Genomic DNA, 13,790 nt, shown 5'->3' with positions numbered 1-13,790 from the left:
ACAAGCTGTCTAAGGATAGAATGTCAATTTGCACCATAAACTCATTTGAATCTGCCACAAAGATTAATGACTTGTGTTCCAGGGCTTCTCCCTTGTTATTTATCAGAAAGTGTCCCATCTGTCATTTCTAGATGAATGTATACGGCATTTATGCACAGTCCGTTCACTGGACCTACATTTTGTAACAACTCCCTCCAAGTGGATGATGTTCGGGTGATCAAACTGGCCCATGATGCTTGCTTCACTCAGGAAATCTCGTCTCTGTTTATCAGTATAGCCAGCTTTCAGGGTCTTGATGGCAACACAGATCTCTCTCTTGCCTGGCATTTTCAATCGTCCACTACATACTTCGCCAAATTCACCTGTGGAAAAGAATAGGACATATGATCAAAAATGGCAGACTTAGTCCCTTGGGCCAATCCCAGCAATCAACAAGGTCATGGCTGATCTTTGAAATAATGGTATGTACAAGCTTCCTTCGATAGTAACTCCTAACTCCAGATGAAATCATAGAACCATACAGAATGAAAACAATCCTTTGGCCCAACTCACCTATGCCAACTGTCATTCTAACTGAGCTACTTCCATTGTCTGTGTTTACCCATATGCCTCTGAGCCTTTCCTATCCACATAACTGCTAAGTTCCTTCTGAACCTTGCAATTGTACTCACATTTGCCACTTCATCAAGCAGCTTGTTCCACATACCTGCCACTTTCCATGTAGAAAGTGTTGCCTGTCAGGATCTCCTTTCTCCCCACTCAGCTTAAATCTATGCCCTCTAGTTTTAAACTCCCCTAACCTGGAAAAGACTGACTCTTCACCTTATCTATGACCCACACAATTTTGTAAACTACAATAAAGTCACCCCTCAGTCTCCTACACCCCAGAAAGTGCCCCAGCCTTTTCTTAGAACTCAAGCCCTCCAGTCCTGATAACATCCTTGTGGATATTTTATGTACCCTGTTCAGATAATTGACATCCTTCCAATAGTTCAGTGATCAGAACAAAACACAATACTCCAAGTGTGGTCTCCCGAACGATTTGTACTGTTAATCCTTCTCCTGAGATCACATCATGATTTTGCTTGACAGTAAATTATCAATGTAAGAATTGAATTAACAAATAGTTTTTGCATCAGTTGCTAAGTTCTACTACTCCTTTTCTTGGAAGTATTTTCTAGCTTCAATGCTGACAGTTTTGGCTATAAATTTTAGGTACACATTCTCCAGTCCTAGATTCTCAAACCAGCAAGAATACTTGTTCTTAATTTACCCTATCAATTTTCCTTCCTATCTCAAACTTCAAACAGAACAGCCCTTGCTTTTCGAAACACTGGGGAATTCCACCCTAGTTTCTGCATCTCTTCACGTAATTTAACTTAGGAATATAGGTGTCATTCTCGTCCATCTACACTGCAGCTCCTCCGAGGCCAAAATATTTTTCCTATGTTGTAGGTACTTCAAACAGAGAACTCCAGATGTAGTCTAGTTAATGTTTTGCAATGCTGTAGCATATTTTTATGCAATTACATTTTTTTATTTAGTTGTAGAAAGCACTTATCCTAACAGCCTTAATTTCATCCCAATTAATGAAACGTGGATGAACATAGAACAATACAGCACAGGAACAGGCCATTTGGCTCACAATGTTGTGTCGAACCAGCTAAAAAGCAAATCAAAAACACTCAGACACTAATCTCTCCTACCTACACCATGTCCATATCCCTCCATCTTCCTCATATCCTTGTGCCTATCCAAGCGTCTCTTTAAAGTTTAGATGTTTTTTGTCATGGGCCAACGGGCCAGTTTCCGTGACCCTAAAACTCATGGTCACAATTCACAACTATGGAACTATTTTCTACCATAATCTATAACATTTCTTTTTACCTAAAAGTTTACAAAGCAGTGGTGGTTATCCTAATTAAATGCAGTGTGCTGTTAATAATGGACTGCTAAAGTGGCAAAGCTAAACTACGGACAACCTTTCCATTCCCTAAAGACTGAGCTAATCAATACTACACCCAATGGATCAGATCACAAAAACTCTTTTTACCAGATACAGTCATGAAAGCTGGAAGACAATTAAGCAACCAACAGGAGGAAGTTCCATGACCATCTCTAACCTCTGGAGTTCAAAGGATATGACCAGAGAGAACCTAGCATAAACATTAATGATTCTATAATCTTCTGAGATTAGCCTTGATTTGCAGAAGAGCAAGCATCTAAATCCTTCTTAATCATGGTATGCAAAATAGTTCTGTTCCTTTGCATCTGCTGCCTCACCTTTATCAAGCAATTTTCAACAAGAAAGTTTAAAAATATAGTGTCCAACCAGAAAGCTGATCATAAATACACTCTGGTTCAATCTATAAATATATTGTCTCAATAACTTACCTACACCAATCACTCTTTCAATCTTAATACAAGAAGCATCAATTTCTTTGGCAAATTCATGAACAGCTTGATTGGGATCTTCATATGTGAAAGGGTCGACATATGTCCTCACCCCTTTAAAATACACACAATAGAAAAAAAATATTTTTCAGTGTTTATGCAAATTGATGTGAAGGGAATATATGTTTCCATTATAAACCAACAAAACATTGTTAATTCTGTAAACACAAGGAAACCTGCAGATGCTGGAATTTCAAGCGACACACGTAAAAGTTGCTGGTGAACACAGCAGGCCAGGCAGCATCTCTAGGAGGAGGTACAGTCGACGTTTCGGGCCGAGACCCTTCGTCAGGACTAACTGAAAGAAGAGCTAGTAGTACTAGCTTTTCTTTCAGTTAGTCCTGACGAAGGGTCTCAGCCCGAAACGTCGACTGTACCTCTTACTAGAGATGTTGCATTGTTAATTCTGTACCATTATAATGTAGCAATATCAGCATTTTACAGGGAGGAATCTGTTCACCAATCTTTCTCTCCTGATCTCCCAGACACCAGTGTTTGGCTTCAGAACAAACTTGTATATCTAATACTTGTTTCCTGATGCATGTTTTTGGATGGTAATTGACTGACTGTCAGCCAGCCTTTCATCCACTGAAGGACTGTAAAAACTCGACATCTGACTTTACATAACAGCTTGTAACATGAGTAACTGGATAAAGATCTGGAGATGGAATCTTAGTTCCTTCATGCTCCAAAGCCTGAGGCAAATTGTGCTTCCTAAAGTTGCTCAGCTAAATTAACACAGATCAAGATCCAGCTGAGATTTTAGAATGGTTAGTATTTTTTTAACTACATGCCAACATACTGTGAGGTATGAGTATAAGTTTGTTATCCTTTTATCAACAACAACATTTGTGAGTTCTTTGAAGTTTGTTGAATTGATGTTTAAAGGCACAAAGCAGATTTCTATATGATTTGGCATAAGGAATGCTCTCAAGGACATTTCTCTGATTTGAAATGAATATTAATAACAACATAAATTTGGCACCAACAATATTACAATATGGAAACCACTTGTATTTGAAGTAACTTATGTACAGTCTTCTGTATGGTATTAGTCTGGTGTTAGTCTTGAAATAAGATAGCAGGTCCTCCTGGCTCAGAACTTAAAAGACACTACCTGATCTCACAAACCCACTCCAACTTTATCCTAATGTCAGATCAATATAGTATGGTGATGCAAGTAGGGTGCCCACATTTTTAATAACATTTCAAAGAAATGAATGCTCAAAAGACAGCCTTGAGAGTTTACAGATCTGAGCCTGGATATCTACCCAGAGCTCTCAAAATAAATAACCACCAGGATGAAAGACTATTGTTACCTAGTAGAACGGAATTAGTACAAAGGGCTGATCTACAATGCTGAGCCCTGTAAATTCTTTAACACATTCTCTTTAGGTACAAAAGTGCAAATACCTTTCTGGTATAAATTGTTGCTTAATATCACATACCTTGCCCATTATGTAAATGCTTCTCCTCATCTGCATCCTGCTTGGCTTTACTGTATTTTCTGCGTCTGCATAGACAGAAAATAAAGCATTAAGATTAATGACAATAGGGAGGTGGGGGGGGGGCGGAAATTAGGAATTCAAGACCACCTGCTTAGCTGGGAATGCACCCCACCGTTCAAACATTCAATTGTACTTTTTTGCTTTGTAATTATAGGTCTGGGTCTCCTCCCCCTCGTCCCTACTTGCATGACTGTCACCTGCTGAACTTTGCCTGGGGTAAGACACTGCTGTGTATCATTAACCACTGAGAAAGCTGGAGAACTCATTAGCCACTCATGGAACAAGGGAAATGAATGTTAATAGCCAGTTGCAGACTTAGAAAATAAATTGACATTTGGAGATGGCTTACCTGACTAAGCCTGAATAGAATAAGGAAGCCTTTGTAACTGTTTGACTTATGTAATTAGAAAGGTTTATGTGGAATGACAGGGCACAGGTAGAGAGTGCTTTGATAAGCAGCAGGGGTCAGAAGGGTCCGCAGATTGTAGGTGAGACAGAGGGGACATCCTCTGCAGGCTGCCAAAGCACAAACAATACAGTATTAACATGGTTGGATTCACTCAAGGGGGCAAAACAGTTGGAGTCTCAACGCCAATGCTTTGTTCTTGCTGCCATTATTATTCAAAGACTAGATAAAGACGAGAATAAAAGATATTGGCAATGGGTAAACTTTTCACTGATAATATTGTCAAACCTCTGACTTCAATCTGCCCTGCTCGTACAAGAGAAAAGGAGGTAAACCTTGATTACTTTTTCTTTGAATATGTAGAATGCTGATGAAGGATTAATTACTGGGATCACTCTGTAGCAGATCATTGACCAGGATTCAGTGAAAGGTTTATGCAGCTAAAGAAGATGCCAGAAAATGAAACCTTTGTGTTAATTTTGACAATTAAGAGCTTTTGTTCATTTGGAAAAACAAGAATAAAAAAAGTCATGCAATGTTTTTAAATCCAAATACAAGATTAACTTAACATCCTTGTTTGTGACCTCAGTATAGTTTAACAAATAGTACATGGGAAGGGGTCTTGCTCTAACCTGTAGGAAGTTATTTACAGCTATCAGATGCTCCATGTGGATCATTTAAAAATACTTTGTTTCAGTGTAGATTAGCATTATGTCGGCAAGTGGATAAACACAATGCTAGCAATGGGGACATCCAAGCCCATACTCTTTCCATCAGAATTAATTCTCAGTGTGTACTCTCCCACTGTGATGGAACAGCATCGTTATCAGCTGTGATTCAAATAAGGTAGGCTTTGATAATTCACTCAAATTGGTGTAAAGCATTTCACAAAGAGACTTTCAATAGGAAGCCGCATTGGACAACAATGTGGGCCATTCAATCTTTATTATCTTGTTTACTATTTAAAAAAGTCATGGCTGATCTTTTATCTCATCATCACTTTCCCATACTAACCAAAACTCTATCTATCTTTGTCTTGAATATTACTGATCCTCCTCAGATCTCTTGGACAGAGAATTCTAAAGATTCACTACTCTTTGGAATTTAAAACAAAACATAATTTCTGAATGGATAATCATTCCCTCATTGTTAGATACTCCCTTGTGGTAGATACTCCACTCAGGGTAAACATCATCTCTATACTAGTTCTGCCAAGTCATGTAAAAATGTTAGCAACACACACAAAATGCTGGAGGAACTCAGCTGGCAGGCAGCATCTATGGAACTGTGTAAACTGTTGATGTTTCGGCCCGAGACTCTTCATCAGGATGTGATGAACATTTCAATAAAATCCTTACACATTCTTCTAAATTCAAAGGAGTACAGAGCCAGCTTTTAATTTTTCCTGATACAACAAACCCAGCATCCTACAAATTAACTTCATGAACCTCACTTTTGCAAATTTAAACTTTCTTTGGTAGGGAGACCAGACTTGTATCCAACATATTTGGAGCACTGGTATTAGAATTCATATAATTGGTGCAAGACATTTCTAGTCTTGTACTCAATACTCCTTCAGTCAAAGGTCGACATACTGTTTGCTTTTCCAATTGCTTGCTATCTCTGTGTGTTATCATTGAATGATGCATTTACAAGCTCTTTCACACCTTTCAATTCCTGAGGTATCAGATAATTTAAAAAATACTTGTTTTTTTTCATTACCAGAATGGATGATCTCACATATTTCCGTATTGGATTTCATTTGCTTAGCTGACTGAAGCCTATCAGCATCTGTTTCAGAGGTTATACTCCCACCCATCTTTGCTGCAACTTTGGATATATTACACTCCATCCTCTCACTCACAGCATGGGTCTAGACTGTGAGCATCGAGATCCTCAGAGTCCAGCAACATTCCACTGCTCCCAACTTCCTAGCCTGTAAATGACTGGCTGCATTACTGTCTGGTATGGCATTTCAAATGGAAAGGGACATAAGAAACTGCGGAGTTGTGGACCTAGCCCAATGCATCACAGGCACATTCCTCCCCACCACTGGTAGTATCTACAAGAGACTACCTCAGGAAGGCAGCATCCATCATCAAAGATCCCCACCATCCAGGCCGTGCCACCTTCGCAGAGCTGCCATCAAGAGGGAAGCACAGAAGCCTGATGTCCCACACCACCAAGTTGCAGAAAAGTCACTTTCCTTCAATCATTTGGTTCTTGAACCAACTGACATAACCCAAATTATTGCAGTTCAGCAATACTATGATCACTTTGCACTTAAAGAAGAACTTTTGTTCTAACCTGTGTTCTTTCATGTAAAAATTCAGAATCATTTACTTTTAATTTATGATTTTTTCTTCAGAATGCTGTTTATAGTTGCTATGTATCTTTGATATTGCTGCATGTACGTTTTTCATTGTACCTGTGCATACAGATGTAGATGACAATAAACTTGAATTTGACTTTAAATAACCATTTCGATACACACCAGTATATTAGCTCTACTCTTGTTTAATATACTTTTGTGTGGCAGCTTATTCAAAGCTTTTTGAAATTGTTGATGTATTACATCGGCTGGATTTGGATGTCACAGTGAATGTTTAAGCAGAGGAAGAACCCAAAAAGTCCATAAAGTGTTTGCCTTCTCTTCAGTATATTTATTCCATTATTCCCACTAAATTATATAATCCCAAATGCCTGGAAATACTTCACCTTCAGGTATTTAAACAACTTGCTTATTAAAGTTGTTAAATCTGCCTCTACCAATATTGCATTCTAAATTATTATAAATTGAAGGGGAAGTAATTTTAATCCCCACCTGTGCTCCCTTTATCAAATACCTCCAAGTCCTTAGTTAATTAATATTAATTTCAGTACCTAATCGATACTTAACCTTTTCTGGATAAAGAAAAAAACATTTAATTCTTTCTGTTCTCTGCCAAAAGAAGCTGAACCAAACATAGTTCAACTTCAACTAAATCATCTACCCCTGAATAATATGGTCATTTGAGTATTCAATGCTATGCTTGACTATCTAACATAAATCATGAAATAAGCTGGAATCTATATGGTCTATGTTGTCTACTATAACACATCATAAATGTGTAGAAATTATTGGGCATTTCTGAATGAGCACGAGATCATCCGAAACGGAATGACAAATATTTTGTCAGAAGCACTGCGATGGGAAATTCTGGAGCATACATGACTCAAACTAATAAGTGTAACAACATGGGATCCAATTTCCAATTCAGTGTATTCTGCATACTGCTATAGCTAACAGAATCAAAAATTCACAGGCAAATTAAAATTATAGCTACATACTTAAGCATTCATACCTGATGTCTTTAGTTACTCATTTTATCTGCCTCCTTCCAGTAAACATCAGGAAATCACATTTTGCTTCAATTGCTCTTTCAAGCAAATATAAATCCTATGTAAGTATTCTTACATCAAAACAACCTGCTCACCTATTACATCCTCCTGAAATCCAAATACCAAATTAATTATGCACATAAAGCAGAAATTCTAATTTTCAGTGATGCATGTATGTTAGAACTGATGTAAAGAATTGGAATAAGCTTGAAACAATGTCGTTCCTGTTCCTCTTCCACTTTATCAACATCTACGCAATGCCCATCCACATGACACCTGGCTGCAACTGTTTCTATATAAAAAGAATGTAGTTCCATAACATTCCTGTCCAAATCTATTACTTATTCCACTATTGACTTGTTCCATAGCCCTGCAAACATTCCCTATTTGCTTTTCCCCCAGTTTATTACAGATTTTTGGGCTTTGACAGATTAGTTGGCTCACCCATAAGTAAACAGCGCTGAAGTACTTTAAATAAAAAGCAATCTTTAAAAGGCAAGGAGCAGAATTCAATCGATTTCCATCTGTGATTTATTGCGATCCACAAGCATGGCTGTTATCACCAGATTTAAGGCTCCTTTGTAGTAACATAAACAGTAGTTCACCTTTGAACAGCAAATGCACAAGATTGCTCCCGACATGGCAAAACTGGTTACCCCACCAGTTTTCTTCTGACAATTTTCCATCTGATACAAAAAAAATCAATGAGGCCAAAGGTGAACATTTCATTTTCTAAGAATGATCCATGGAGAGCCAATCACCAGATCCTGTTTATCAAAGCCTGAGAATAACAGTATTTATAGCACAGAATTCATCAGCTTCTACATTCAATGAATCTCAATGCTCTTAGGTGGCAAGTCATAATTAGAATTCCAATGAATAGTGCCATCAATCCTGTCTTAAATAATAAAGCCATCAAAATAAATGGATGTGATATTAAACTATCATGCTTGTCATTACTACGTCCTATTACAGTGGCTTTTAATAAAGATTTCTCAGCAAATTATGCTGTCTGTTACTTTTTGCTTTGTTTCCTGGAAACAGCTTCAGGTTAGAATATCTCTGTACAATTATTCATGATGTATTACTCAGAATAATATAACCTGACAGATGTTTCAAGGTTACCAGAGTTGGAGTTTGGCAAGAAATACAAGCGACCTGCAGAGTATTTTGGAAATTTTAAGCGGTCTGAGTAAAGTTGTATTTTGCTGTGATATGCTTTCCCAGGTTAATGCAAACAAGAATTTTTTTTATTGTATCATAAGACGCCAAGTCAATATCATATGATATTTAATGAATACTGAAGTTTGATATTTTTAAAAAATTGCTTTCAGTTATATTTTGGAATTTCTTTTAGAAATAGTAGACAGATTGGTCCATTGGAGGGCTTTTGTTTTGCTTTTCAACTTCTTCCTTCTCAGTGGAAGTATAATTTTATGGTACCAGGTGTAGCCTAATCAGTAGCAACATTGATCTTCACTGCAAAAGAAAAGAAAATCAGGTGTAGTTTAAAACTGGTGATCTGCTAGTTCCCATTTTGTCAGCTATTCTGGCTGAGAGCAATTTTAGCCCCTTGTAATCTAGACAAAGTTATGATCAATCTTAAATAAAGATTGAAGCCAGGTTTGCTGAAGTGATCCGATTTTAGTGGAATCATTTTGTTAATAGTTAAGTGAGTTGAAGGGTGAGAGAGCAGAAACAAGATAAGGGACATTGTGAGAGCTGTGAAATGCTGGTCAGAGCTGTTCTGGAAACTTCAACAAGAAAACTAGAAATGGCCAGCAAATCAGGCAGCTTCTGTGAAGAGAGTAAAATGGGTCAGCTCTGAGAAATAGTAGTCAGAGCAAGATATCTAAAATGTACCCAAAAAGAAGATGAGGTGTCTTTCCTTGATGGAACAATGCAGAAAGCCAATTAGGAGTGGAAAGAACAACTAAAGTGACAGTCAACTGGAAGTGCTGAGTTGCCTACGCAGACTGAATAGAAGTACCACCCAAACAATTAACTAATTGGCATTTAACTTCTCCAATATAGAGAAGACCACATTGTGAGCACCAAGTGTGGTACATTCATTTGCAAGAATGCAAGTCAATTACTGACACACCTGCAAAGGCTATTTGGGTTTCTGGATGGTGGAAGGGAAGGAGGGGCAAAATGACAAGTGCTGCATCCCCTCCAGCGGCGCAGGAAAGGACTGTGAGAAAGGTTGTTGGAGATAGAATAAAATACCAGGAAGCTATAAACAGAATGACTTCTTTGGAATGCTGGGAAGAGAAGGGAAAATTGCCTAGCAATGGAATTATCAGTGAAGGTGGCATAAATTGTGAAGAATGATCTATTGAAAATGGAGGCTGGTGGGAACAGGAGGGCCAGGGTTACTCTATCCTTGGTCTATTTAGAATGAGATTAGGTGAGAACAAAGCAGCAAGAATTAAGATGTGAAAAGTTCAAGGGCTCTGTCAAGGTAACTCAGAGGCAATAATGTGAAAACTTAATGTCCAAAAAGCCAAATTTAACTGGGAATAAAAAGGGAAATCTCTGTACAATGTATAATTATACCATGCACAAAAAAAGATTATTGTGGTTGTTGTAAATTAGCTATCTCTGTTCTAGGATATCAGTGTAGGAATTGCTCAGGGTGTGTTCCTGCAGCTGCTTCATCAATGACTTCCCTCAGCTATGCCAGATGTCAGGATAATCACAGCTGGTTTGATGGTAGTCAGTTTTGATCATAAGTCCTTGGATTTTCAACAGTCTTTTCTTGCCTGCACATTTGGGCTTGGATGGATAAAATGTCATGCAATGTTCTTGTGACATTATCGACAAGTAGTAACCCTATTCAACAAAGAGTAGTCTAACTACCTGACCACTGTTGCTGAATCTTTGACCACCTGTAACCTAGAAACCCACATCACCATGATGATAAATAGATTAGTACTGATTACAACACCAGGATGTTCCACAGCAAGTGGCTCAGCTTTTTACTCCCCCATGATCTCTCTCTTCATCAGTGAAAATGAACAATCAGAAACGCTATGGAATACTGTGTGCCTAAGTGAGTGTGGTTCCAATATCTTTCAAGCATCCGACACTGTCCAGGACAAAATGGTCTACTCCCATCTACCAGCTCAGATGCTCCTACTCTTCACCACTCATGCATTCTGGCTACAATTTGTAACAAGAAGAACTGCATCAGATCATCAACAACATCACTTTAGTCCCTCACTTCTACAACCAAGGGGTCCGCCATTCAAATAAAACAGCATCACCAGCAAAACACACTTAATATAAAGCAGCATCCCATCTTGGAAATAGGAGATCATCCCATTGATTATCACTGAGTCCAAATTCTGTCGCAACCCCCCGCCCCCCCAACAAACCAGGAAGTAGATTATCCAAACAATGTATGGGGATTCATGAAGTCAGTAAGTCGATTCACTAACAGTTGCTCAAGCGAGATTACAGATGGATAATAAGAACTGGCTTTGCCAAAAATATATTCACAGCACATGCATGAAAAAGAAAAAAATTGTCAGTAGCATGTCTTTAGCTTTCAGTCGTCGAGCAGCTGGTGCATTGATTGAAAGAATCAGATCTTACCTCCTACTTATAACAAAGGCTGAGATGAGTATCACAAGTAGAACTGCACTTCCAGCCACGGACACCAGCAAAACTGTGGGGCTGGCACCATCACCAATGATAGCTGAAGGAGCTAGAGATGAGCAGAATATTTGCATTGATCAATAGAGACACTTTGCTTTGAAAGATAGGAAAAATTGGAGATGGGGTTGAATTTAATGAAACATTAAAACTTTAATGTGGCTCAGTCAAGAAGAACATGATCACATCTTCCCGAGTTAATTACGGATCTTTGCTGAATTCAGCTAGGCTCAGCCAGAACTACCGTATCAGTTGAGTTCACCTACTGACAGTTACCCAGCCTGGAAAGAGTAAGCTGCCCCATAGGTTGAAGGGCAGTTGTAGCTTGAACTGAAAAGCTGTTACTTTTGAATAGCTTGTTGGCACTCTCTGCCACACACAGGGGTCACATACAGGAGACGCAAAGATGTTTCTGGGTAGGTATTGCTTACAGACGCAGCTCAATATAATATGCAACGTAAATTGAGAAAATCAATGGGAACAGCATTGACTGAAAAGATATCTGAATTGCTTAATACCTGAGTTGGTTATGAACTGAAATGGGGCACTGAACTCGCCATATCCTGCAGCTGTTCGTGCACGAACATGAAACATATAGGCTGTTAAGGGGTTCAAGCCTTTGATTTCTGTATTTCTGGAGAGAGTTTTAACAATCCTGTAACTGCGTTCATTTTGATCCTACAAAGAAATCAATCATATGTTAGTAAGGAAATGGTAATACAATGAATTAACACACAGACTAAAAAATACGTTAGTTCTGTGTTCAGTATGTGCTCTACCCCAGGGAGGAAAGGAGGTTCTAAAAAGAGCTTACTGACATGATTTTTCAGTTCATTGTGGTAGAGAGATTACATTTACTGTTGCAAACTGCATACTTATGAACCTACGATCTGCCTATGCCTTAAGAAGAAACCGAAAGAAAAAAATATGAGCAAATGAACAAGTATGACCACTGTTTGAAAGCGCTGGTAAAGGCTCAATGCACTGTGGTATTGTATATTTTGTAAATATTGTACATTCGGGCGCTACGGTTAGTGTAATGCTATTACAGCACCAATGACCCAGGTTCAATTCTGCCACCACCTGTAAGGAGTTTGCACATTTTCCCCATGACCACATGGGTTTCCTCCCACATTCTAAAGATGTACTAGTTAGTACATTAACTGGTCGCAAGGATGTGATTGGGCATGTTAGTACGTTAACTGTTCACAAGGATGTGATTAGGCAGTGTGGGCCTGTTGAGCAGAAAGAGCCTGTTACCAAGCTGTATCTCTAAATAACAAATAATAATTTATGTAACTTGACAGCTACAGATCACTAACCTTTTCATAGTACTTGATCTCATACTCCAGTATAACACCGTTTGGTCTCTCAGGTTCTGGCCAGACCAAAGTAACACCATGTCTTGTTATCTCTTTAGCTTGAATTATGCCAACAGAAGATGGAGCTGAGTGGAATAAATACAGTAGATTACCTTTAGAAATTAATTCACTCGCTAAATATGAGACTTCAAGCAGAAATAATCTTTTGCAGGCATTGCAGGGGCATTTTTTTAAATGATCTTCAGTGAAATTCAATATATTTCCCCATTAACCAAGACAATTTCCAACTTAACTGCTTTCTTGAAGAATGTATGCAGTAGGAATAAATGTTGATTCTTTTCCCAGTATTCATGAACCTTTGCACATTTTGCACCTGAAGTTTCTGGCATCTGACTTCAAATACTGAATGTGCCTTAAGAAGGAGCAGAATGTGCTCGGTTTACATTTTTAAGGATGTTGAGTCTTAAGGAAATCCATTTTCAGGTCAATTGAGAACATGGCCTTCTGTAGCCTGTGCAAATGATTTCACATTGATTGAAGATTGATTCCTGCTGTCACTAAAGGCCGTGCCCCTGCTGTTATTTGCCAATATCACTAGATGCAATGATGTACTCAAATTAAATTTGTCTCAGAGAGCCAGTCTTCTTTTTATCAAAAGTGTGCTGTCATTGATTCCAACTACTTTGACTAAAAAGTCCATCACTTTCAAACTGAACTAAACAAGACATCAATAGTCACAGCTTTATGCCATAACTCAACTGATAGCACTCGAATCTCTGAGTTGGAAAGTTGTGGATTCAAGTCTCACTGTTAAAACTTAAGCTCAGAAATTAAGGTTGACACTCCAGTGCAGTGCAGAACGAGCATTGTGCTGTGCTGCCTTTATAATGAGCTGTCAAATTTAGGTCCTATCTGCATCTCTCAGATTGACAGAAAATATCCCATTGCACTATTTTAATAACAGCTAGGGAATTATCCACAATACCTTGATCAATATTCATCCCTCAATCAACATCATTTCAAAAGATTAACATTATGACAAATCCATTTCTGGAACCT

At 38.3% G+C, this 13,790-nt stretch overlaps 1 protein-coding gene across 1 annotated transcript in view; it reads right to left on the bottom strand.

Annotated features, from left to right (window-relative positions):
- The window catches only part of LOC134345360 (ephrin type-A receptor 4), a 133,836-nt gene that overhangs the window by 18,696 nt on the left and 101,350 nt on the right, over window positions 1–13,790 (bottom strand). Inside the window, exons 6-11 of the mRNA XM_063045889.1 lie at window positions 12,732–12,856; window positions 11,928–12,087; window positions 11,350–11,461; window positions 3,903–3,967; window positions 2,395–2,508; window positions 177–362 (exon numbers count right to left, since the gene is read on the bottom strand). Of these exons, the coding sequence (XP_062901959.1) occupies window positions 177–362; window positions 2,395–2,508; window positions 3,903–3,967; window positions 11,350–11,461; window positions 11,928–12,087; window positions 12,732–12,856 (762 nt within the window). The remainder of the gene's footprint in view (window positions 1–176; window positions 363–2,394; window positions 2,509–3,902; window positions 3,968–11,349; window positions 11,462–11,927; window positions 12,088–12,731; window positions 12,857–13,790) is intronic.

Source organism: Mobula hypostoma, chromosome 4 (assembly GCF_963921235.1).
Source record: "Mobula hypostoma chromosome 4, sMobHyp1.1, whole genome shotgun sequence".
In the NCBI taxonomy this organism is placed as follows: domain Eukaryota; kingdom Metazoa; phylum Chordata; class Chondrichthyes; order Myliobatiformes; family Myliobatidae; genus Mobula; species Mobula hypostoma.
Note: the sequence above shows the minus strand (reverse complement) of the source record. Positions and strands in the feature narration are given on the sequence as shown.